This window comes from Anabrus simplex, chromosome 1 (genome assembly GCF_040414725.1).
Source record: "Anabrus simplex isolate iqAnaSimp1 chromosome 1, ASM4041472v1, whole genome shotgun sequence".
Classification (NCBI taxonomy): domain Eukaryota; kingdom Metazoa; phylum Arthropoda; class Insecta; order Orthoptera; family Tettigoniidae; genus Anabrus; species Anabrus simplex.
In genome coordinates, this window is record NC_090265.1 from 1549839369 (window position 1) to 1549867152 (window position 27784).

Genomic DNA, 27784 nt, shown 5'->3' on the forward strand with positions numbered 1-27784 from the left:
AAAAGTTGCCACCTGGTCACGAAAAGGGATGGTGTATATGGAATTCCTTAAACAGACTGCACAGCAGCGTTGCAAGATCTAAGGACAATCTCATGAAATGGGGCATCGTGCATGGTGAATGTGGAGAGGAACATACTGCTAGGCATCTCTTGGACTGTCGTCTATGCCCACATTCATGTACAGGGTTGGAACTGGCACTGGCTGGAAACAATACCATCAATATAACCAAATACTGGTCACAACTTGTGTAAATATTATATATATAATGTAGATATGTTCATGTAATACGATAATTTCTCCTGTTTTGATATTTATGTATGTTCTTCCATGTGTTATACTTCATATGCACATTTTTTCAAGTGCTTCATTTATAACTATACGGTATATGATTAATTTGTTCATGTATATTTTCATATTCAGTACATATAATCAATATCTCTTGCTTGTATATATTAGTACCTCTGACACGAATACGTAAATAAACAAATAAATAAAAAATAAATAACCCTTCCTCCTCAGTTTCGTCCTCGGATACTGACAATAAATTACATACATCCTGACGCAACTGACTTCTTTTCTTCTTCGGCAGTTCTCCTGTGCTAGAAATTACTGGATCGGAGCTTAGCAATATTTTATGTAACAAGTTAAAATTATTGGAAATTCTAGAAGATTTTCTGGTATCGTCTTCTTTATATTTTCTTACGTCTTTGTTTCTTGACAATAAGGCTTTTTCTGTAAATTCTCCGTCGACAAAATAGCTGCTTCTATAGTGGAAGATCCATGGATAAGTATTTTGTGGAGTGTTGGAGGCATGTAATACTACGGATATAGCTGTAATATAAACTTGCTGTTTCGCTGCAGTAGGAGTTGAACTCTGAACCATTAATTTCATGACCAGATGAAATTGCTTTCAAAATTATTCCAAAACGAGTTATTAACTCACAGCTTACTACCCCTGTTATTTCAGAAGCTACTTGAGAATGTTCAGAAAAACTTCGGGCAGTGTTACCATCAGGTTTCGGTATATCAATTAGAAGACCTAATCTGGTTCTGAATGAGTCCTGTACTATTTTTTTCTTTCATTCGAATGTCTCGGTTACCATCTTTCACGCTCACATCCCACTTTTAAAGTCGAGGCGGTAAGAAATAGGCAGGAGACATTCAAGAAATCGGACGTGGGCATGCAGAACTGAAAATAAAAATTCAAGCTGTAAACCATCGACGGGCTTTTGTGCCATTTTTTAAAGCATTGCATTTTTTCCATCATAGTATTAAAGAATACTGCACTTCGGCGTTATTTGTAATCAAATTATTTAAATTCTCAATTTGGTAATTTATATCATTCCTTTCCGCTATCCTCCTGTGGATGGGGGTGGTAGAATAATACCCACGGTAACCCCTGCCTGTCGTAAGAGGTGACTAAAAAGGGCCTCAGGGCTCTTCACTTGGAAGCGTGGGTTGGCGACCACGGGGCCCTTAGCTAAGTCCTGGCATTGCTTCCAATTAGTTGTACCAGGCTCTCATGTTCTTTTCCGACTCCAACGGTATTAGATTTACGAATCCAGAAAGTCTTTCATTTCCACACCCTTCGCGGTCCTTGTCTTTCTTTGGTCGATACCTTCACTTCCGAAGTGTTGGATCCCTTCTATTTTTTCCTTCTGATTAGTGCTAATAGAGAATGGTTGCCCAGTTGTATTTCCCCTTAAAACAATAATCAGCACCACTACCTTTCCGCCAGGGTAATTTCTAATGTGTCATGAACCCACTGCATTCGAATAGGCCTGCAGAATTGTGGAGGTTCTTGTATTTTCCCATGTGATAATTCTTGTTTTATTGTGAACAAGGGGCAGAGGGACAGCGGATGACATAAATAAGCTCTGATCACTCTTTTCTGTTATTGACCAGGTTTGTTTATTTTGGGAATGGCCAGAGCTGTCATCAAAACCCTATTTAGAATGTAATGTCTAGTTCTTATCACTCATCTGGTAATATTGATAACATTCTGGAGGAAGTGTGGTCCAGCATGTCTTGTACTTTTACTTCACATTAGTTTTCTTTAATCATTACATTTTGAGGTTAAGTAGCCTTTTTAGCATTCACAATAGTATAATAGCTACGGTATAAGTTGTGGTTGTGCTTATTAACTAATTTTCTCATTGTTACATATTCGTGCTGGGACAACTTCGATTTAACTATGAACGATAAAGTTTCCTCCACTGGCATTTTTGTTGACAGTTTACACCGCTTTCTCCATGCATCGCGTATTATTTTGTCTCTTGTCAGTATAGCCGTGGTGGATTTTTTTAATAGTTTGGTTGATGAATAGTCTCCTTCTGCCCTTAAATTCATAGCGGTCGCATAGACAAACTCTGATGAAGTAACACTTTCGCTCAGATTTTTAATTTGTCTTATTTTGGTTCTCTCCGTTAGCTCTTCATATTCTCTTGAAGGACAACATCGATATCCTAATTTTGAGGAGCCTAGCGTGTTCTGAATTGAAATCACAATTTCTTTTTTTTTTCTTTTTTTCGACCAGTCTGAATATTTCCCCCCAAAAGTATTTTCTAAGGAATTATACTCTCCCCACCGGCCAATATAAGGCAAGAAAACAGTTACTTATATTATTAAACAGTGTTTTCTCGACACACTACTCAACGTTTAATTGGAATTTGTTAATGAGATAACTTACCACAGAACTTTTCTTGACACGCTCGACTGATTTTTAATCTCTCGAATCTTGTTGTAAGTTCACTGGGACTAACAATGAAATTCATGTTTCACTCTTCACAACACACACAACTATCACTAATCAATTACTTCTCACGAGTGAAGATTGTTTTGGTTTCCTGGCCGTTAGATATCCCTTGCGTCCAGTCAAGTTAAACATGAAAGGAGGTCGTGCTTGCAAAAGGTCGGGTAGTTCTGAATTTTGTATATGTTGTTAGGACCTAAACCAATATTAAAAAAACAGATATGCAATTTTAAAAGTGCTGTGCGAGCGGCAGTGTACCCCCCCAAAAAACCATGAAGTTTTCGGACTATTTTCAGGGTTTGCTCAATATCTCAGTGAAGGAAGGGTCTGACCGGTATAGTCACTATACACACTTTGAAAGTAGACTAAATTTGCTACAATTTGAGACCATGGCGAGTTCTATACAGTCATTGGTTCCCAAAATACAGTTCTTCCAAAATAGGCATTTTTTCGAAATGGTCACTTATTTTGTGAAATATATTGTAAAATACGCATCCCACGTCCACTACTATATGAAATGAACATACAAACATACATACATACAAACATACATTCATTACATACAAAATCATTATAGACTGTTATGCCTTTCATCGTTCAGTCTGTAAGCCTCTGTGAATTTACTAAACGTCGCCACAATCCTCGATTTGCAACTAGTGTTGTGGCCTCATTTAGTTCTATACCTCTTATCTTTAAATCGTTAGAAACCGAGTCTAACCATCGTCGTCTTGGTCTACCTCTACTTCACTTACCCTCCATAGCAGAGTCCATTATTCTCCTAGGTAACCTATCCTCCTCCATTCGCCTCACATGACCCCACCACCGAAGCCGGTTTATGCGTACAGCTTCATCCATCGAGTTCATTCCTAAATTAGCCTTTATCTCCTCATTCCGAGTGCCCTCCTGCCATTGTTCCCACCTGTTTGTACCAGCAATCATTCTCGCTACTTTCATGTCTGTTACTTCTAACTTATGAATAAGATATCCTGAGTCCACCCAGCTTTCGCTCCCGTAAAGCAAAGTTGGTCTGAAACAGGCCGATGTAAAGATAGTTTCGTCTGGGAGCTCACTTCCTTCTTACAGAATACTGCTGATCGCAACTGCGAGCTCACTGCATTAGCTTTACTACACCTTGATTCAATCTCACTTACTATATTACCATCCTGGGAGAACACACAACCTAAATACTTGAAATTATCGACCTGTTCTAGCTTTGTATCACCCATCTGACGTTCAATTTTGTTGAATTTCTTACCTACTGACATCAATTTAGTCTTCGAGAGGCTAATTTTCATACCATACTCATTGCACCTATTTTCTAGTTCCCAGATATTAGACTGTAGGCTTTCGGCACAATCTGCCATTAAGACCAAATCGTCAGCATAGGCCAAACTGCTTACTACATTTTCACCTAACTGAATCCCTCCCTGCCATTGTATACCTTTCAGCAGATGATCCATGTAAACTACGAACAGCAAAGGTGAAAGATTACAGCCTTGTCTAACCCCTGTAAGTACCCTGAACCAAGAACTCATTCTACCATCAATTCTCACCGAAGCCCAATTATCAACATATACTGAAGTTGTAGTAAATTTAATTAGCTTTCATTTGAGACCAGAATGGTACCTGTTGGCCGAGCGGTTCTCTCAAAAACGGCAGATAACAAAAAACAGTCATAAGTGGGTTGGGAGGGGGGGGGGGGAATGCAAATAAACTGTTCTCACGTCTTCTTATGTTTTTTTTTTTTTTTTTTTTATCGGAACATTCATTTGTACACTGTCCACAAGATGCTCCCTTTTGTCCACTCAGCTGGACATTTTTTGTACGCTAAGGGCGCGTACTTCTACCTTTAGGATATCCTGGATAGTCATTTTCTGTTGCCACTTTAATTTATCAGTTTCTTCTTCAATCTCCTTCATATTCAACTTCAATAATTCTATTTCCCTTGAGGTTTCCACCACCTTTTCTGTCATAATTCTTCTCTCTTCTTTTATACAGTCTTTCATTTCTGTCATATCATTTCTCAGCTCGCGAATTAACTCCCTCGTTTGCTCAAACTGGCAAGCATCTCTGACTATTTCCCTAATCTTATCTATGTCCTCCCAGCTCAATGAACCCGTTGGTCCAGGGTTCATTTCTATGCCTCCTACTATCAGAAGAATTGCCACCACTGCTGCCACCGTCATAGTTCCCTCAAGCCCAGATTTTCGTAAATGCACCTTATCACTTGGCGTACACACACGCTTCACTCGCCCGTGCATCGACCTACGGCCGCACGATATTGCTCTATAGCAATATTCATACTTCTCACTCAGCACTCACTGCACAATACAACCTCTCGCTTCGCTAGCTCGATTACAACAGTCTACCTTTAGGATATGATGGCTCTACAAGATCTGATGGATAAAAGTGAATACGACATGTTCACAAAAGGATCATTCACCATTCGCCGGTCTGACAAGTTTTGGTCTGGGTTGTGGTCAGACCTAACAATTGAACAGAAGCCATGCGATCCATGAAAACCTACGGTGGGTTGACCCAAGGGTGGAATCTCCAACAGTGTGCTGGCACGGTGGACACCAGGAATGGTGTTTATGGTGAACATATGTGAAAAAATTGGAAATTTTTGCAGCAATGTAGTGTTTACAGTGCACTACGTCTTCTGGTATGGGCTAGAGCAATTTTGTTACTTTCATTGATCTGTCTCAGCTTTATCCTTGGCTTTGACAAAATGAAAGTGACTGAGGTATGAGTGATGCTAGTAATGCCATTCCTTCTGCAGCCAGTCCCTGCTATGAATGGTGTGAAAATATTGCTCATAGGGTCGGTTGGTGCATGCATTTCAGTGGGCTTGGCATACTGATATGTAATAGCAACTTCTGGCTGGGTGAGGAAAGCAACGGGAAACTACCTCACTCCTCATTTCCCTAGTACGCCTCTTCAGCGATGCCCAGTGATGCTGATGGCGGAGCTGTTGAGGATCCAACCAGCCTTCGGGCTGAGGACTAAACATACACATACATCATTTCCTACTGGAGAGCAGCATGTAGACATGAGATCTTCTAGAATCGTCCGAGACATCAGTGATGTTGAAAAACTCAAAAACGGGTTTGCTCTCTACCCTCCATTTCCCAAAACTGACAGTTTGCTTTGTATCAGTAGTGGTTTACTGATATGTCCTTAGGATTTAAAGGATGACTTCAAGTATGAGTTGGCCCCGTTCCCGACGTCTATGTTCAATGAACAGGGATGCGCAAGGGCACAACATTCGCTCTGTACTCTGCCTTCACTCCTCTTTCCAGACACACGCCGATAGATGCCAGCACTCACGTAGTTTTTGATGGTGGCTACCTCTTGCACAAGGTCGTGTGGCAGTGGAAGAGCACAGTTCGATCACTTTTGGCGCGTTATACTATCTACGTCCGTAACCACTTTGGGAAGAACGTCTCCATCGTTTCTGACGGCTACCCCGAAGATGCTACAAAAACACCCCACCAAAACAGCGGAACGACTACGGCGCTACGCAGCTCATTCCAGCTACGAATTGACGTCCGATGAATCCACAGTAATTCAAATTGCTCAAGAGCATGTATTGGGCAATGAGAACAACAAGAGACGCCTTACAACTCTGCTTTGTGACGCCTTTCAGAAGGAGGTAGTAGAAGTGGCTGTTGCCGAAGAAGATGCGGATCGAGGGATCGTCATGACAGCGCTTTCAAAAAGAACAGTAGCCGATCGGGTCGTCATAGTTGGAGAGTACGCCGACCTGCTCGTTCTTCTCAATGGTTTAGGCGCTGAAGAGCAAGACGTGTACCTTCAGAAGAGAAAGAAGGGCGAGGCTGGTTGCTGTCATTACTCTACGACCTCCTACAACCACCAGTACTCTTAGCGATCACCAGAGACGGTACTATTCACCCCCACCCCACTGTCGGCAGCCCTGAAAATGGTTTTCCGTGGTTTCCCATTTTCACACCAGTCAAATGCTGGGGCTGTACCTTAATTAAGGCCACGGCCGCTTCCTTCCTACTCCTAGCCCTTTCCTGTCCCATCGTCGCCGCAAGACCTATCTGTGTCGGTGCGACGTAAAACAACTAGCAAAAAAAAAAACCTATTCACCCACGCGTTTACCGGGTGCGATACCCCCTCAGCACCGTTTGGCCAAGGAAAGACCAAAATCACCACAGAGCAAATGGAGATCTTCCTTCGGCCAGACTCCACCCCACAAGCCCTGTTGGTGTTCACATCACTAACTGAGATAACTCCCCAGTACCGGTCGTCAAATATTACTTACCTTTCCTCTTTTCACCAGCATAATACACGCTCTGTTACTACACTTGTCATTCCCTTTAGCAGGTCAGCTGTCTATAATCGCTCATTTATTGCGATGGGAAGTAGATTATGGAACTCTGTTCCAAATAACATCCAAAGTAACAACTCGCCAGAGTCTTGTAGAATGTCTTTAAAGTCCGTCATATGCCCTACTCTGGGAGGCCTGTAGACAACACCAATTAATACTTTTACCGGGGAAATAATTGCCTCCGCGAACATGAACTCAGGTCTCGGCTCAGAGTGGCCAGATGTGTAAACTTATTTACAACGGATATCGTCTCTACAGCATAAAGCTATTCTCCTACTCTCCTCCTCTCCTGTCATGACTGTATAGATCATATCCGTTTATGTCTACCATGCTACTAGGAATGGATTTCCTGAACCATGTTTCACTTACTCCAGCAATATGCAAGTTGCTATCTTGAAGTAGAGCTCTAAGCTCGTCAATGTGGGCTGGGACAGACTTAAACTTACAGGTAATAAATCCATTAAACATTAGTTAATGACTCAAAATTATTTTTTTGTGCAGAAACTTTCTTTAACATTGTTTGTTGGATATGCACAATGCTAGTTTTGTTCGACTGCAATATTTTGGAGAAGGGTGAATAACGAGCTAATGGGTATATTGTGTCAGTGTTAATAACTTCGGACGAAAACTGATTTTTTTCTTTGCTTGGTGTTACAGTATATTGCTTAGTCTGTTGGCCTAAATTGTATGCTGGATTTGTGCACTACTAGTTTTGTTCGACTGCAAAATTTTGGTGAATGGTGAATAGCGAGCTAATGGGTATGTCGTGTTAGTGTTAATAAGTTAGGAGGAAAACTGATTGTTTTTTTTCCTGTTGTTTGGTCTGTAATTCGTTTGTTGGAAGTGTGCACTACTAGTTTTCTTCGACTGCAATATTTTGGTGACGGGTGAAAAATGACATAATAGGTATGTTGTACTAGTGTTAAGAAAAGGAAAACTGGTTTCGTTTTTGTTGGTGTTATGTTACTTAGCCTAGTCTGCAATTTTCTTGAATATGTGTTTACATTTAAATGAAGTCGTACTTAAAACTTACTGTTTGTTGTGAAGCTTTCAAAGTCCGCTCTATGTGACATACTCTCATAGATAAAGCGCAATTTAAATTACCACTGTTATTTTATGTTTCAAATATTGCGTGTTTGATAACCATGGATAAATATTTTTGTACTACAAATTTCTTACGACTATTATTGGGTTATTCGTCGCTATGTCAGCTTTGGCCCGGTACGGCAGCCATGTTATATATATATATTGCACTGTGGTCTGAGTATTGGAGTTGATTTGGCCGAGTGCTACGTAAAGCAAAATTAGTCTTACAGGACTGCAACCAATCAAACTCAAACACATCTTTCTGAAAAATTCTATTCATAACCGAAATACTTTCTTCCATTACTTATGGGCATAACCAGACAGTACGACAAAGTATTCAAACTCGTTTTATATTCAGTGGCTACCGATTGTGGAACACAACGATCCTTTATCTGCTGCTTCAGAAATTTTCTCGCAATTGCAAGAAATATCTACAAAAAAGTGAATAATGTTATAGGCCTATGAATATTAAATATATATTTGTTATTTTCGTATCTGCCTTGTACCGTATTTGGCAATTTGTTTTGTTTTTTGTTAATCAGTACGTAAATATGACATACTAACAAACATTGCGCTTTGAAGTTAGGGTTGTAAGTTAAAAATGAGTAGTTTGTATTAGGAGAATAGATTCTTTTTTTTTTTATATCATGCGGTACAATGTAAGACTTAAATGAATTGTATAATTCACCAGTCTTTTTACGCAATGCAGGCGGCAACTATAAACGGCTTCCTAGCCCTATGTAAATAAAATCAATTCATTTCTTTCTATCGGTAGTACTGTAATGTTTCCCGTTCATAACAGGTAAGTGTATAACAGGTGTTTATTACAATTCTCAGTTTTTCTGAATGCTTGGAACAATCTAAGATTGTCTTCGAGGGACTGTATATATACAAAATGTCGCAGATGCTGCTTCTTGTGGCATTGAAATATCAAAGCAAGACTATACAGTACAATTGTAGAATAAGTTGTGAAGATGCACATACATTTGTCACCACATAACTGGGCATAACGGCATCTGTGCTGCGTGCAATTTGTTTTGATTTGTCCGATTATGACCCTGCTTCTAACACAATATTGGAAATACATGATGAAATGAGTTTTCTGTAGTTTATGGATATGGTTCATGGCAGACCATCCCAATTCAGCGTTTGAGGGCTAGGGAGCCCTAATGCTATCCCGTGCCTGCCCAGGGCTGACAGTGCCTGTAGCTGCGGCCATGGAAATGTTTCTCTGTACGGCACAAATGAGTTGATGGGTGCTAAGTAGGGAAGAATTCGTGCTTTTAAGATGGAACCTTCCTTGTCTGAAAAACAATTACAGGGGAAAGATTATGAAGAATTCCCACCTTTAAACCTTGCTTCTAACACAATATTGGAAATACATGATCCAGTTTTACCCTTATGCTTGCAAAGGTATGTAGAACCAAACATAGTAACTAATATAAATGACAATCTTTGCATATGCAGAAAGATTATGTTCCAAGTTCTTCTTAAATGCAAGTAGGCCGCCTGGAATATTGAAATACCTCCTTCTTCTTCTTCTTCTTCTTCTTCTACCGCGTTTCCCACACCTGTGGGGTCGCACATGTGAGTCTGGTCCTGTGTTGCGGCCGGATGCCCTTTCTGACGCCAACCCTATATGGAGGAATGTAATCACTATTGCGTGTTCCTGCGGTGGTTGGTAATGTAGTATTTTGTCTGTGTATGAAGAGAAACGTGTTGAGGCAAACACAAAGACCCAGTTCCCAAGCCAGAAGAATTAATCAGACGCGATTAAAATTCCCCACCCGGCCGGGAATCAAACCCGGAACCCTCTAAACCGAAGGCCTCAAACGCTGACCACTCAGCCAAGGAGTCGGACGAATACTGTAATATCTATCTTAAAAATGTATTGCATTGAAGTTTCATTAGTTCTCTTTGAAATTTGACTAGTGCAAACTCAAAATTTAATGAAAATGTTTAATTCAGGCGACATGTATTTGATATTTCTAACCTTTGCCGAATTGTTTAAGGGATTCTGAAACTATCAATAAGCGCAACGCGAACATATATTCTCAGCCATGAACCTGAATAAGGGTTAAAACTGGGCCATGCTTCTCCGATATTACGTTAGAAGCAGGGTTACGCATTTATTCAGCTCAAACAATTTTCCCTGGCATCATTAAGTTGGTGAAATCAAAGAAATATCCGTTTTATTTTACTGAATATTTTTTAAGGCTGATTTTTGTAATTCTTTATTTAATTTTGTCTAGGTCTCCTCATAAAACGTGCCTTCCAATACACCTCACTCTGCACCATCATTCTCTCTAACTCACTCGCTCCTTCGGGGCTCGCTCTCAGTCCTGAGAGCTGAGGGTACCCTGGGCTAGAACGGGGGTGCTCACTTGGGATGGCCTGGTTTAGGAAGTTTTAATGCGTAAAGATTAGCCTCTGCTATTCCTACTGCTTATTTAACGCGATGGTAATGCGGTATCCTACCAATATTCGTTCTATCCTTAAGGTGTCGCATCGTTTCGGTACAATAAGATGTGAAAGTCTTACAACCTTATTATCACTCCAGAGGAGATGGCACATCGTATCCAGGAAGTCAGCAGTCCAATCACTACAAGAGAACATCGTAGGATAGAGCTACCGAATTCCCCCTCCGAATGCCTTTTCCTCCTGAGAATTAAAGAACTAATTATCTGAAGGATAAAAGGCGAAGAACTGCAGCATTCTTCCCGACTTTTGTCTACTGCTGTATAACTTGAGTTCTTTGTCTGCTATGTAATACAATTACGTATTAAACGGGTATTATTTTTATTCCAAAGGATTTATGTTTCGTTAGTGCAATAAAGACTTCTCTCTCAACCATCTTTGAGACTACTGACGCTGGGGTTGTAACCCACTATCTTCTGAAGGAAAGTTATAGCCACGCGTCTCGTATACAGCCCTACAGTATATCTCAAGTATATATATTTCTCTTAAATAAGTAACTCACTAATTAAAGATTAGTCATAGTATGTTTGAACACAGTTCCTCCATGAGCTATCACTAACGTTCCAGCAATCTATGCGATCATTCATTCACGGTGTGAATTAATCTACGGATTGATGTGAAAATATATCGTTGTCATTACACTAGACGAATCCATGACAATTTGAGCAGCGAATATTATTTGCATCTTACATTGAGTAATATACCAGATACAGTAGTAGGCAGCTCAAAATAAAACGGAAAATTTAGTTACGAGTACTTCCAAATTAACACAGCCCATTGAAAACCACGAACCTCCAGCATTACGAAACTTTATCCACATCGCATGAATATTGGGTAATAAAGAGACATCTGAAATAGAACAATTTAATTAGGTAAAACTTAAAATCTGATTTGAGTATGTAGTGAACATCGCTTCAAGAAAGTATTGCATTTAAATATATGTACGTGAAGACACTCACCCAGAGGCACAGGTAGGCCAGGGGTTGGGCCACTAGGAGGTGGTGGCAGTGGTAGGCTACCAGGAGACGTGGAGATGATATTACTTGGAGTATCATTACCTCCCGCTTCGTTTAGGAGAGATGCTTCAGACGGATATTCGTACGTAGTTGTGGCAGCGTCGTCAAATTTAATGCTGAGCTGTAAAAAAAGAGAAAAATTCCCTCACTACTTGACAGGATGTAGGAATCAACACGAGAGGAAGATTTTAAAACAACGTGTCAGAACAATAACGATAATGACGTCGCCCAGGATTATGGTCATGATTGAGACAGAACTAAGTGCACTACACTCTCACACCCAGGCACACGTATTTTATTCATTCATTCATTCATTCAAACTTTATAAGTTCCCTAATTGCAATACTCACTACTATCTGAATATCAATAAAAAGCAACACATTAAATTAAACAGTCTGAACTAATGACAGAACTTAATTACACAAGAAATTGATAGAGAAAGAGGAAATAATATCAGTACTGGAGACAATCCATTAAATCTGAATGCGTCATTTGTCATTCATCCTACAAAGTTGGTAACACACTATCACAGGATGTAGCGAACTCGACAAGAAGTAGGAATAAACAAGATAAAATATCTACATCAAGATGCACTTGATTATACAGTCATAATTCTGTATACTGGAGATTTCTTGTGTGAATCGGAGTTTGTTTTCGGTATGACGAATATATTCTGGAATCAACTGGGAGTTACATTAGGAACATGGATGTAAATTATTTCTCCGCTTATACTATCCTCAATTATGTTGTTTATTATCATACTTTATGAAGGGAATACAGAAAACGACCATTTCTTCCGTATGCAAGTTCATGGCATTAGCAGCCTGGATTGTTGGAACGTAACATTCGTAGTAGGGATAATAACCTAATAAACATATTTAAGAAATTTTCTTTGACCATTCTCTATTAGATCAACATACTTCATAGTGTACGGGCTCCATCATAGAGTCGAGACATACTCTAGTCTTGATTTAATAAGAGCATTTTACATCACCAAGATTATATACGAAAAACAGAATTTCTGATAACGAATACTATATATTTGTGAGCTTTGATGACAATCTTCTATACGAATTTTAAAATTTAGGTCGTAGGTAAATGTAAGTCCTAGATCAAGTACTTCACGAAATACGCGTAGTAGTTTGCCTCAATTTTGTATTTATAGTTAATGCAAGTCTTGCGTCGAATGAAGCAGTTTTGCATTTATTTATATTGAAATGTATGTTTTTTCCTTCCACTTAATTCTTTCAAGTCTATTTTGAATTTTGATGCAGTAATTACTTCCGAATTAAGTAACTACGTCACCGACAGGAAAATAAACGGTAAGGTCGATCAAAAATTATAGAAAGAATAATGACCCACAATTTTGATTCCTACGGAACTGCGGAATTAGGCGTGAACTTACGAGAAAAGTGGATTTATACTTTACGACTTCAGTTTTGTTCTTGAGATAAGGCACCAGGAGTTTGAATGCTGATTCTCAAAAAACATATGCTGATAATTTGATTAAAACATCGTCATCCATTTCATCGAATGCCTTTTGAAAACCTGTATATATACATCGACTTGCCCTTTCCTGTTAAGTTCGGTGGATACTAATTCCGCACAATTAATCAGGTTAGTTTCTGTAGATCTATTTGGCATCAAAAAGCCATGCTAATTTGAGATGACGGCGTGATAATACATATATCACACCCTCGCACTATATTCAGAAGTAAGAGATATTATCGTCATTATTCGTATTATTATTATTATTCGTTTAAATGGTTCATGTTTGTGGGTTACTGTAGTCACGTCCTAGTTCGTGAACCATGGGCAACGGCTGAGTGGCCTAGTAAGTGGTCCTGAGAGTCAGGATACCAGTTGCTATGGAATGGGAGTGGGCATCTCGGACATATTCTGAGTCGTGGTCCTCCTTGTGCTCAGGCGGCTAGGACTATACAATTCACCGGTGGACCATAACCCGTTAGAGGAGAGATCCTCACTTGGACTATGTGCAAGTAGGGCAGCATCCTGCTTCATGAATTTACCAAGCTCAGAACACTTTAAGCAAGCCTCGGACCTATGGGAGTAATGGAGTCCCACTCCCATTTGACAGGCGAGGGACTCCTTGGAAACAACTTGACGAACGAAATGGAATTCGATGGGGAGCTATCAATATTAATGGGGCTTATGGAAGAAAGAAGGTAGAACTGGCTGAGTCAGCAAAGAGGATGCATCTAGATGTGCTAGGAGTAAGTGATATACGGGTGGGGGGAGATAATGAGGAAGAGATACGAGATTATAAAGTGTACTTGACGGGTGTTCGAAAGGGAAGGGCAGAGTCTGGGGTAGGGCTCTTTATCAGTAATACCATTGCACGCAACATAGTTCCTGTTAGGCACGTAAATGAGCGAATGATGTGGGTAGATTTGTCAGTGGGAGGAATTAAGACAAGAATTGTGTCCGTGTATTCACCATGTGAGGGTGCAGATGAGGATGAAGGAGACAAGTTTTATGAAGCATTGAGTGACATCGTGGTCAGGGTGAACAGCAAGGATAGAATAGTGCTAATGGGCGATTTCAATGCGAGAGTTGGGAATAGAACTGAAGGATACGAAAGGGTGATTGGTAAATGTGGGGAAGATATGGAAGCTAATGGGAATGGGAAGCGTTTGCTGGACTTCTGTGCTAGTATGGGTTTAGCTGTTACGAATACATTCTTCAAGCATAAGGCTATTCACCGCTACACATGGGAGGCTAGGGGTACCAGATCCATAATAGACTATATCTTAACAGACTTTGAATTCAGGAAATCTGTTAGGAATGTACGAGCTTTTCGCGGATTTTTCGATGATACAGACCACTATCTGATCTGTAGTGAACTAAGTATATCTAGGCCTAGGGTAGAGAAAGTGAAACCTGTCTGCGAACGAATAAGGGAGAAAGTCTCCAGGAAGTGAATGGGTGGCATACAGGGATGCTGTAATAGAAACAGCAAGGGAATGCCTAGGAACAACTGTGTGTAAAGATGGGAAAAGGCGAACATCTTGGTGGAATGATGAAGTGAGAGCAGCCTGTAAACGTAAAAAGAAGGCTTATCAGAAATGGCTCCAAACAAGGGCCAAGGCAGACAGGGATTGGTACGTAGATGAAAGAAACAGAGCGAAACAAATAGTTGTTGAATCCAAAAAGAAGTCATGGGAAGATTTTGGTAATAACCTGGAAAGGCTAGGTCAAGCAGCAGGGGAACCTTTCTGGACAGTAATGAAGAATCTTAGGAAGGGAGGGAAAAAGGAAATGAACAGTGTTTTGAGTAATTCAGGTGAACTCATAATAGATCCCAGGGAATCACTGGAGAGGTGGAGGGCATATTTTGAACATCTTCTCAATGTAAAAGGAAATCATCATGGTGGTGTTGCAAACAGACAAGCTCACGGGGAGGAGGAAAATGATGTTGGTGAAATTATGCTTGAGGAAGTGGAAAGGATAGTAAATAAACTCATAAGGCAGTAGGAACAGATGAAATTAGACCTGAAATGGTGAAGTACAGTGGGAAGGCAGGGATGAAATGGCTTCATAGAGTAGTAAAATTAGCGTGGAGTGTTGGTAAGGTACCTTCAGATTGGACATAGCAGTAATTGTACCTATCTATAAGCAAGGGAATAGGAAGGATTGCAACAACTATCGAGGTATCTCATTGATTAGTATACCAGGCAAAGTATTCACCGGCATTCTGGAAGGGAGGGTGCGATCAGTCGTTGAAAGGAAGTTGGATGAAAACCAGTGTGGTTTCAGACCACAGAGAGACTGTCAGGATCAGGTTTTCAGTATGCGCCAGGTAATTGAAAAATTCTACGAGATGAATAGGCAGTTGTGTTTCTGTTTCGTAGATCTAGAGAAAGCATATGACAGGGTACCGAGAGAAAAGATGTTCGCCATACTGGGGGACTATGGAATTAAAGGTAGATTATTAAAATCAATCAAAGGCATTTATGTTGACAATTAGGCTTCAGTGAGAATTGATGGTAGAATGAGTTCTTGGTTCAGGGTACTTACAGGAGTTAGACAAGGCTGTAATCTTTCACCTTTGCTGTTCGTAGTTTACATGGATCATCTGCTGAAAGGTATAAAATGGCAGGGAGGGATTCAGTTAGGTGGAAATGTAGTAAGCAGTTTGGCCTATGCTGACGACTTGGTCTTAATGGCAGATTGTGCCGAAAGCCTGCAGTCTAATATCTTGGAACTTGAAAATAGGTGCCATGAGTATGGTATGAAAATTAGCCTTTCGAAGACTAAATTGATGTCAGTAGGTAAGAAATTCAACAGAATCGAATGCCGGATTGATGATACAAAGCTAGAACAGGTCGATAATTTCAAGTATTTAGGTTGTGTGTTCTCCCAGGATGGCAATATAGTAAGTGAGATTGAATCAAGGTGTAGTAAAGCTAATGCAGTGAGCTCGCAGTTGCGATCAGCAGTATTCTGTAAGAAGGAAGTCAGCTCCCAGACGAAACTATCTTTACATCGGTCTGTTTTCAGACCAACTTTGCTTTACGGGAGCGAAAGCTGGGTGGACTCAGGATATCTTATTCATAAGTTAGAAGTAACAGACATGAAAGTAGCGAGAATGATTGTTGGTACAAACAGGTGGGAACAATGGCAGGAGGGTACTCGGAATGAGGAGATAAAGGCTAATTTAGGAATGAACTCGATGGATGAAGCTGTACGCATAAACCGGCTTCGGTGGTGGGGTCATGTGAGGCGAATGGAGGAGGATAGGTTACCTAGGAGAATAATGGACTCTGCTATGGCGGGCAAGAGAAGTAGAGATAGAAAAAGACGACGATGGTTAGACTCGGTTTCTAACGATTTAAAGAGGTATAGAACTAAATGAGGCCACAACACTAGTTGCAAATCGAGGATTGTGGCGACGTTTAGTAAATTCTCAGAGGCTTGCAGACTGAACGCTGAAAGGCATAACAGTCTATAATGATAATGTATGTAATGTATGTTATTCGTTTAGGCTTACGATGGACCACGTGGTTCTTAACTCTGGTGAGCTCTTTTCTTCCTCGTAGCCCAGTATTCCTTCATTCTAGCGCTATGGATGTCTTTTCTTTCTTGAGTCCATTTCACTCCTACTTCTGGACGCAGTGATATAGTTGTTAGTGACTGGAGAGAGTCAGATGTTTTGACTAACTTTCTGAACTTATCTCGGTTGTAAATGTCAATGTGATCAATGTTTAGGTATTGTAGGTCTTTCCGCACTAAATTCGTCCATTTGGCATGTGTTGCTTTCCCTCTAAATACAGTGTTGAAGAACGTTGAAGCGAGTCTCTGGCTGTCCATCCTGACTACGTGACCATAGAACATTAGTCGTCTCTTCCTCATAGCTGTTGTAATGCTCTCTATTTTACTATACAGTTCCTTGTTGTGCCTGATTCTGTAGCTATCTCCTTCTTTAATGGGACCCATAATCCTTCTGAGGATCTTTCGCTCTTTCAGTTCCAGTTTTCTGAGTTGTCCTTTCCGGGTCATGTTTAGGCATTCTGAGGCGTACAGTACAGATGTTCTTACGGTGTTGTCGCGTCTTAAGATTCAAGGAGAGGGATTTAGACTTGTATATGTTCTTACAAAGATGATAAGCTCTTTCTAATTGAGTGCATCTACTCTTCATTGCAAGGTCCTCATTAACATTTGGTGTTATCCATTCTCCAAGATATCTGAATGAGTTGGCCTTGTGGATTATTTTGTCCTCCAAAGAAATGAAGTTGGGTGCTTCTCTAATGTTGGTCAAAAATTCTGTTTTATTGACAGCGATCTTTAGCCCTACTTTAGCTCCTATGCGTTCTAGGGAGGATAGCTGGTACGTAGCTTCTTCCATACTTGAAGCTGAGAGTGTGAGGTCATCTGCGAAGGCTAAGCAAGTAACTGTTAACTTGTCTTTTTTGTAGCTGATTTTTAATGCAGAGTTGTCAGCTAGTGTGTTCGTCCATTCCCGAATGACCTTCTCCAGCAGACAATTAAACAGGATAGGGGACAAACCATCTCCTTGTCTAACACCTGTTTTGATCTCGAAGCTTTTTGATAATAACCCTGTGAATTTGATTTTTGGACATGGTGCTCGTTAGAGTAGCCTTCACAAGATTCAAAGCCTTCTTATCCAGTCCCATTTCAGTCAACGTCTCAAAGAGGGACTGTCTCTACCGAGTCGCAAGCCTTCTGGAAGTCAACGAAAATTGCTATGTAGGGTGAGGTGCTGAGTTTTTTGTAGGTAAAGATAGTTTTGAGGTTCAGAATCTGCTCTGTGCATGATCTTGACTTCCTAAATCCAGCTTGGTACTCTCCTATGCAGGAATCTAATTGTGCCTCCACTCTTTTAAGCAATGCTTTGGAAAAGGTTTTGTAAGTCACTGATAGGAGAGAGACTCCTCTATAGTTGTTAGGGTCTAACTTGTCTCCTTTCTTGTGCAGCGAGTGGATGATAGCTGAAGTCCAATCCCTTGGTAATATTTCTGTTGTCCAAATGTCAGTTATGATTCTGTGGATACTGTCAATTGACTCTTCATCAGCATGTTTCCATAATTCTGCAATGATGCCATCTTCGCCTGCTGCTCTGTTAAATTTCAGTTCAGAGATGATCTGTTTGATTTCTTCTTTGGTAGGACGAAGGGAGTCAGGGTTAATAACATTCTTAGGTTGAAATTGTAGTTTTTCCTCTGGTTCGTCTGCATTGAGGAGGCCATCAAAATATTTAGCAAGGGCTGTAGTACAACCTTCATTGTTCATTTTCAGTTCTCCGCCTGGTCCTCGAAGGTGGAGTGTACGGGCTTATTATTATTACATTTGTATATTTATTCTTAATATTTTAAGCTGGAAGGTCTCCATATATGATATGAGTATTTTTTTTTCTACACACGGATGGGAAAACAGTGCTATTTACACCTCGGGAACTTTGCGTGAGTCATGGAGCTGCCCAAAGTCCGAGGATGCGACCTGGTTGTTATTGTCATGAGAGCCGGAAGTGGTTCAGGGAGTGGTCTTGGTACGGCAAGAGGATCTTCTACTCGTAATTGGATGGCCAGGATCAATCTAGAGGTATCATGTGAGAGGAGGGGGAAGCTGAGGTCTATTTAGGCACGTGAGAGAACGGCGGAAGGGATATGACTGAAAACAGCGGAAAAGAGGTGTAACTTTTGTGGAACATGGTCTTATTATGTTTGTGGAATGTGATATGTGGAGTGCTTAGGCACTTGGTATTGTATCACTTGTGGCGACTTTGTGTCTTATATATTGCTGAAAGCTATGGGGTACTGTGTCTCAGACTTTCCATATATGTTCTGGAACAGCAAGCGTGTGTTGCTCGAGCGAATGTATCTTTAAACCAAGTGTTAAGCGTCAGTGAACACAGTATTATAAAGGTACAGTATCTGTGTGATATAACAAGTGCCAATAATGAGAATATGCAAGTTGTGTTGATACACAGACAGTGAAAAGTACTTATCCATATATATACTTCGTAATGAACTTTCATCGGGATGACTGCAAATGGTAGCTTGGTCCTCGTTTTTCGTTTCCCACTGTTTTTGTTACTGTTGCTGTTGTTGGTGGTGTTGAAAATATGGAGTCTTCCAGCAGTATTTTGTGAGTGTATTTTATGTATATTTTGGTGAGGTGATGGGGTGCTCATGAACGGATGTTATTTAGAATATAGTTATTTTATAATCAGTGGAGTTATTGATGAACCTAGGTGCAGTTCCTACCTATTCTGTCGTTTTCAGAAAGTTGTACCAGCAGATGTACCAGCACGCAGCTTTATGTAAACGTCCTGGGAGATAGAATTATCATGCTTTATCAAAATTCGAGGGATCCTTTCTAGTGAACTCTGGCGCCCAAACTACGGACATTTCAATTAATTTTATTTCTATTAATTTAATTTATTTCAGTAATTGATTCAGTTATTTATTCATATATTTTGAATTGGATTACAACTGACGCCCAAGCGTGAGGTGATTATTTTATTCATATCTTATTATCATATTTCAGTGGTTAATTATTATTATTATTATCATTATCATTATTATTATTATTATTATTATTATTATTATTATTATTATTATTATTATTATTATTTAGACAGATTTCAATTTTATTTATATAACTGAAAATATTACAACGGACCTGACCTGCCGAAAAACGACAGTACATTATACACCCAACACAATGTCCACTCTGTCCTGAGTCACACAGAGAGCGAGAGTTAATGAAGGCAGTTGCAGTTGCTGCAGTCGAATTCTCGGCGAAGATCATTAATTTTCTTCCCTTAGAGATGTCTGATTTGTTTGGAATTATTTAATTGTTTTTGTTATATTCCATTATTTTACACAATTATGAAATGTTAATTTATAGATTATGACTCGAGTAAACTGAAATACCACTTTTTTTTTTTTTTTTTTGCTATTTGCTTTACGTCGCACCGACACAGATAGGTCTTATGGCGACGATGGGATAGGAAAGGCTCTAGCAATGGGAAGGAAGCGGCCGTGGCCTTAAGGTACAGCCGCAGCATTTGCCTGGTGTGAAAATGGGAAACCACAGAAAACCATCTTCAGGGCTGCCGATAGTGGGATTCGAACCCACTATCTCCCGGATGCAAGCTCACAGCTGCGCGACCCTAACCGCACGGCCAACTCACCCGGTGACAAAACTACTACTATATTGGCGTTACTTTCATTTGTTTCCGTTTGTCCGGAAATGTATTCTTCCTAAGCATGAATTATGCGTTACTGTTAACGCACGGGTGCAAACATGAGGACGCCCACACGCCCCCGGGAGTCTAAATTATTTCCAAGGGGCCCTAAGATTCCAGTAACATGGGCGACAGATTTAAAAGAAAAACGCAGAAAATTTTATGTTCTACAATGAATGTTTCGATTTCTTAGAACTTCGTATTAATTTGCGATGTCTATTACGAAATTATAACTCTAAAAGTTTGAGCTCAACCTTTTGATACGCATGTGCGACCAGATGCATACACCTTTTTCCGCCAGGCTGAGTGACTCAGACGGTTGAGGCGCTGGCCTTCTGGTCCCAACTTGGCTGGTTCGATCCTGGCTCAGACCGGTGCTCAAATACGTCAACCTCGCGTCGGTAGATCTACTGGCACGTAAAAGAACCCAGTGGGACTAAATTCCGGCACCTCGGTGTCTCCGAAAACCGTAAAAGTAGTGGGACGTAAAGCCAAAAGTATTATTATTATTATTATTATTATTATTATTATTATTATTATTATTACATCTTTTTTTCGCGAGGAATATTGGTTCAGTAGTGACCGCGTACTGGAACAAGCGAGCAGTTTGTATGCAGTTATTTGCCGTCCCCCATTTGAGACGTACAACGAGTTCCTTTCAGGAACCAGCAGCATAACGCTCTGCAATGCTCAGGGGTCATACACGGCACATTTTCTAATGGGACATCCCTTCCCGAGACTTTTGGCCACTCGGTGTATTTCTGGGCTGGAATTAGGAGGAATATATGAGACGCATATAAAATGTTTCTTAAATGATGGTTTGTTTCATGGAGATTCTACATGTGATTCTAGCACTGAGAAAAGACGAAATATTTCGGCTGTATGATTCGAATAAACTCTACCCACGGAAGCACGCTACTGTCTGAAATAATAATTTAATGACCATCAGTATGAATGGACAATCAATCACCGCCTCTGGCCCAGCTGAACCCATCCAAAACTGGTTTCTCAAGAAATCACGCCAGCCCTCGCTATAAGCAGTAAATTGGGTAAGAAAATGGGACTGCAGATTTTCTGAGGAGCTTCTAAATACTCTGTGCTCATTTCCACCCCCGCGTTAATAACGGTTTGCATACTCTTCAAATGTTTTAAGAATGTACGGGGCAGTTCGTTAGCCCCCTGACTTCTTTATCTTTATTGTTCCGAAGACCGCCACTATTATCTCTCTCTTTCCTAGCGTTTATCCCAAAGTATGGAGTCCGCTGTTTTGCTACATCTCCTCCATTTCGTCCTATACATCTTCAGGTTTTAAACAAACTTCATGCATATCGACCTTGATATTGTCTGTCCACCGCTTTAAAGGCCTTCCACATGGTCGTATTCCTCCCGGATCAACTTGGAGAGCTGTTTTAGCAACTGAGCCGCGCTGCCTTCTCAAAACGTGACCGTACCAGCGGAGACTCTCTTTCCTCACTTTCCCCACAACTGGAGCGACGCCAAGCCTTTGTCGAACTACTTGATTTCTTATGTGGTCACATCGAGTCAGTCGAAGAGTCCATCGAAGCATCTTCATTTCCTTTGTATGAAGAGTCTACTCATGCTTTTTTGTCATTGGACGACATTCTGGCCCGTAAATAGCTGATGGGCGTGCCACGGTCTTGTAAATTTTTGCCTTTAGATGGTGGGGCATCCTTTTATCGCAGAGGGTCCGGTGACTTGTCTCCACTTGAGCCAAATTGCATTTACCTGCGCTCGGGTATCAAAAGTGACAGCACAGTTCGAAGTGACAACTGACCCTACGTATTTAAAATGCATAGTTTTCCGCAACTCTTATCCTTATGGCCCCACTAGTTTGGGGGCCACATTTTAGGTATTCGGTTTCCTGGGTGTTGAGGCGCAGACCATTCTCAGCTAATTTGTCGCTCCAAGTTTGTGTCTGGCGTTGGAGTCCAAGGCGTGTTTGCTGGGCAAGTACCACATCATCCGCATAAAGAAGTGACTGCTACGACTATATCGTCTGTAATATTAGGAATATCCAAATAATTTAGAAACTAATTACACTGAGAAGAATTCGTGTTAAATTTCAATGCTGTAGCTAGGAACAACATGTGAATGTGTGTTTTTTCTCTTTTTTTTTATTATTTACGTTGCAGCGACACAGACAGGTCTTGCGGTATCCATGGGATAGGAAAGGGCCGGGAGTGGGAAGGAAGCGACTGTGGCCTTAATTAAAATACAGCCCCAGCATCTGCATGTGTGAAAATCAGAAAGCATCGAAAAGCGCCGTTAGGGCTGCTGACAGTGGGGTTCGAAGCTGATAGTTACGTGACCGAAACCGCGTGTGAATATACTGATTTTTTAAAGTAATCAGTAAATCAATTGACTATATCCTGGCATTTGCATTAATTTTTACCATTATATACCATATTTTTGCGAAAACACTTCTACTTTCTTTTCTATTCTTAATAAAATTACAAATGTTTATCTTTTTTAAACACTGATCTCGGTGAGAGCTACATAAACTTCGTTCATTTTGGTATCTGAATTATAGAACCTCAGATGAGAGTACTTCTGATAGTGTTCAATTCTTTCTTTTTGCTGTATTTTTCTTTTAGTTTTAAAGCTGATGTTATGGGCTGAGTAAACCTGGGCACGAACGTTCGAAACACACGGATCAACTCCACAGTACACTGTGTGATAAAAGATAACAAAATTCGTTCGCATTCTCAGAGTTATTTATAGATTATCCTGCTCATATGTATTTAATAAATTACACAGTTCTTAGCAGTCTGCCATTTTAAAATGGTATTAGCAGTGTGAATTTTCATACGAAAACCTTTCTACTCGAATACAATATTCGGTGAAGGGTGATGTTCACCTCTGATAACTAATGGGTGAGTTTCTACCTGAATTACGAGATCAACAGTATTTCCTTTCGTACTTTAACATTGTTCAGGAGCCTAGCGTTCAATAGGTGTAAACAGTTCTGTAACTATTTGCTTAGGTTTGAACCTTTAAGAAAATTGTAAGTAATATCTCCGGTAAATTACAGTCACCGATAATGAAGTTACAATCTTCAAACTTCCTTCCACTTTCTCATAGAATGGTCGATATAAACTGAGTGGCCAATAGTCATGGGAAGATACTGAATGTGATGTTAATAACGAGTTGCTCCTCCGCGAACCCCCAAAACGGCACAATACGCCAAGGCATCTACTCTACAAGGTGTTGGAATCGTTCTGGAGGGATTTGGACCCATGCATCTTGCACTGTTACCCACAATTGGTTTTGTGTAGTTGGTGCGGGGCTCATGGAGCGCACACCAGCATCAACGGCATCCCATAAATGCTCGATTGGATTAAGATCGGGGGTTCTGGAGGGCCTATCCATGGTCGTAATTTCACTGGAGTGCACCTCCAACCACCTGCGTGCCACCACAGAGCGGTGACATGCGCACTGTCCTGTTGAAACATGGCATCTCCATCAGGATACTCCCGGGCCAGAAAGGGATGCAGATGGTCTGAAAGAATGTCCACATAACGTGCACCTGTCAGCGCTCCTTGCAGCCGGACAATGGGGCCTAATTGCGACCATGAGAACGCCGCCCACACCAGTACTGAGCCACCATCCCGCCAGGACACAACCTTGTTGACACACAGGATCCATAGCTTCATGGGGAATACGCCACACTCTCACGCGCCCATCCGCTCGATACATCTAGAACCGGGAATCATCAGCCAATACCATACGCCGCCACTGTTCCATGGTCCACTGTCGATGTTCGCGGGCCCATGCACGTCGTTAAGCTCTGTGTCGAGGTGTCAGCAAAAGGGACACGAGTTGGTCGTCGCCCAGTGAAGCCTATGCGGTGCAGTTGCCTCCTTACAGTCCTGGTAGAAATGGATTCCTGACTCTCAACATTCAACTGGGCGGTGATCTGACTCGTTCAGTGCCATTTCGTCCAGCAACAAATTTCCTTGAAAACCGTGCCATTTCGTCCAGCTCGGTTTTACAAATTATTACACAAGTTCATGAGTGCCATCTCGTCCAGACGAAATGTTGACAAGGGTTGAGGCAGTGCAGGTAGTATGAGGTCAACGACCCCTGTGCTTACGTGCACAACCACACGTTGTGGGATTTCCCACCCACCCCTGCTGTGAAATTCTATTCCTCCCCTCCCCACCTTTGTTTATGAACAGAGACTTCATTCGTTCGAATGATCTCTATGAATTATTATCTTTGTTAATTATGGAGTTTTCAACCACCACAAGGGGCCAACCTAGTTTATTACTTAACGGGTATCGTTATACGGTTAAGAATGAGAAGTAGTGCGGTGAAGTTGTGTGGCGTTGTGTTAACCGTTCTTGTAGTGGAAAAGTGTTTACTATAACCGTGAAATTATGAAATAACAGATCCGTAATACGTGTGTTCCTGATGTGGCTGAGCAAGAAGTCAATAAGGCTATGAAGAGAGCCCGCGAAGAAACTGATAAATCCATTTCACAGGTAGGTTTATATTTTTATTAGTGACAATATTTACGCCCCAGACCATAGGACTCCGCCCCACTAGCTTTTAAATGGGCATATATTAATTTAAATTGAGTTTGAACTCCTTGCAAATAAGGTGAAGGCCGAAGGAAGTAAACTAGCGAAGCGACTTAACATTTTGCGAGCGACGTCTTGCTCGACAGACAGGCATAAATTGAGATAAAGTTCGATTCGGCTTGTACGATGTATAATACATGAAATTATGCAAAAAAATTCACTATTCCAAGTAATGTACAGACAGAACTCTTATTTTATTTATATAGATGTAGAGTTAGTTCCTTTTGGTTTCAGATTTGTGATGACTAATTAAAGCCACTTTTACAATCCGGATTTGAACTAGTTACCAGAATTCCTCCATTATACTGTATAACTGCAAGTGTACTCTGCATAGACAGCGAAGGGATGCGAAGGGAATTCAGGTTGAACCCAATCATCGAGATGAAGTTTGGTTGGATTCAGAAAGTTTGAAGATGGCAGATGAAAATAATTTCTTACTAGCTGACGACTGTATGGTGAGCGGATACTTATATTTGCCAGTTCCGCAGGAAAAACTGCATTAAGAAAAAATAAGAAATGTTCATGGATGGCACCTTTAAGAGTATTAGCAAACAATTTTCTCAGTTGTACACCATCCATGTACATTTAGGAAGCACTGTGGAAGAAACAAACGCAAACTCCGTAGTTTTCTCATTACTTCCTGACAAGAGAAAGTCAACTTACATTCGCCTGTTTAACGGCATTTTTCGGGTGATTCCAGACTGGTCCTCTGAGGCAGTAAACGCAGATTTCGAAGCTGGAGTGATCGAGGCAATCAACACTGTATTTCCTGCTGCAGAATTTCATGGGTGCTTCTTTTAATTTTTCACAAAGTCTATGGAGGAATGTACAAAACCTTGGGCCACGCCAGGAAATATAAGACTCCGTGAGAATGTGCGCTTCTCTGGCCTTTTTAAAGATGACAGATGTGGAGGAAGGCTGACTACACATCCACAGTGTTGCTGTAGCACATGAGAAACTCAATGAGTTTTTGACAATTTCATTGACCAGTGGTTAGAAAACCCTCATTACCCAACTGATGCATGGAATTGTATCGGCAGGCGACATCGTACCAACAACGCTGTGGAAGATGGAACCATCCCTTGAATGCAGTCATAGGTAAACCACACCCTCCAATAAAACACATAATTATGGCACTAAAGAAAGAAGCAGAATATTCTGACACGAAAATCATCAGGATTGACCTAAATTTAGAAGGTGTAAAGAGGAGAAACAAGAACATTGTAATGGACAACAGAATAGAAAGAGCCATTGAAAAAGTGAAGAAGTCACGAAACATAGAAAAGTTTTTGAGGAGCGTCTCCTACATAATTAAAATGGATTAATAGGAACAAAAAAGTTACTGACAACGCATTAGCTGCTGCATACATTGTACACACTGTATATATTTGTAAATACACACAAAACTTGACAAGGCTGAAAGGCCGCTTTCGCATGGCCAGATTTGGTTTGTGTTTTAATCAAACCTTTGTAGTAATGTGAAAATTGGCTGAACGTGACTTCATAGCAGTCTCGAGGAACGCAGCTAATAGTGAGTATAGTGAGTATATTATATTTAATTCCGTAAGGAATTTTTTGTCCAGTGAACTACTTTTTTATTATAAGTCCGATTTTGATGACTGAGGTGTCAAATTAAAGGGAACTTTCCCGAGATGTCTCGAAAGGATATGACTTCCCTAAATTCCCCTCGAGCTCCCTCGCCATAGCTCTTCAAATTCCCCATGTAATTTTAATGAATAAACAAATATTCCTGTTTGATATACGATAAGATATTTATTTAAACATATGTTTTAGTAATGCAACTTTGGATATATTTTAATTATCACCTGATTTGTGAAAATATTTGTTTTTATTCTCACTATGTTGTTTACATTACATTATAAGCATTTCATTGTAAAATAGTTGACTGGTGGCAAACGAGCGGAGCGAGTAACGTCCATTATTACAAACATCAAAAAATTACTCATTTCTAACAAGGAACGCAATGAAATGAAACGGTTATTGTAGACTTGTCAAACTGTCAATCATAGGTGTTTGGACGAAATAGCACTAGTGGGCCGGTAGAGAGTTAACCACCTGCCTCTGTTCGTGGAACTAGTACGAAGTGGCACCTGGACGAAATGACACGACACGATCTGATTCACAGTAGCCCGTCGAGCGCCCAGTATGGTTTTGCGGAGGCGAAGTGATGTCCGTTCGTTAAACACGTGTGGTGTTCCCGTGCGGCGGTTTACGCGGGTGGTAACATTCTCTCTGCGATATTGAAGATCCACTGGCGACTCTCCATGATACAGATATCTGTAACAGACCGCTCAGCACGCCGCAGCTAACCGTAACGCTCAGAGGTCATACACCACACATATTCCACTGGGACACCCCTTCCCATGACTTTTGGCCACTCTGTGTATTTCTGGGCTGGAATTAGGAGGGAAATATGTGGCGCATATACAATGTTTCTTAAATGATGGTTTGATTCATAGAAATTCTACATGTGATTCTAGAACTGACATTTTTTTAAGAATTCAGTGCCTATTTAAAAGTATCAGAACTCCACCGTCCTTTCAAGAAGTTAACATAAAATCTCAGTCTCTTCTATATACAAACACTTATCAACAAAGAGTTAAGAATTATTTACACCATCCACACGCAACGTGCTGATAAGCAAAAAAATCACAAATATTTGACAGCACGCTTAAGTATAAAGTGTTTGTTTTTGTTCTGAATACTTTGACATTCTGGTAATACAATCATAGTAAAAAG

General features: G+C 40.6%; 1 protein-coding gene across 2 annotated transcripts in view; it reads right to left on the reverse strand.

Moving 5' to 3' along the window:
• Positions 1-27784, reverse strand: part of bif (bifocal) — a 540366-nt gene that overhangs the window by 125580 nt on the left and 387002 nt on the right. For both annotated transcript variants that reach the window (XM_067138092.2, XM_067138091.2), the window contains exon 3: positions 11633-11810. In XM_067138092.2, coding sequence (XP_066994193.2) covers positions 11633-11810 — 178 coding nt within the window. The remainder of the gene's footprint in view (positions 1-11632; positions 11811-27784) is intronic.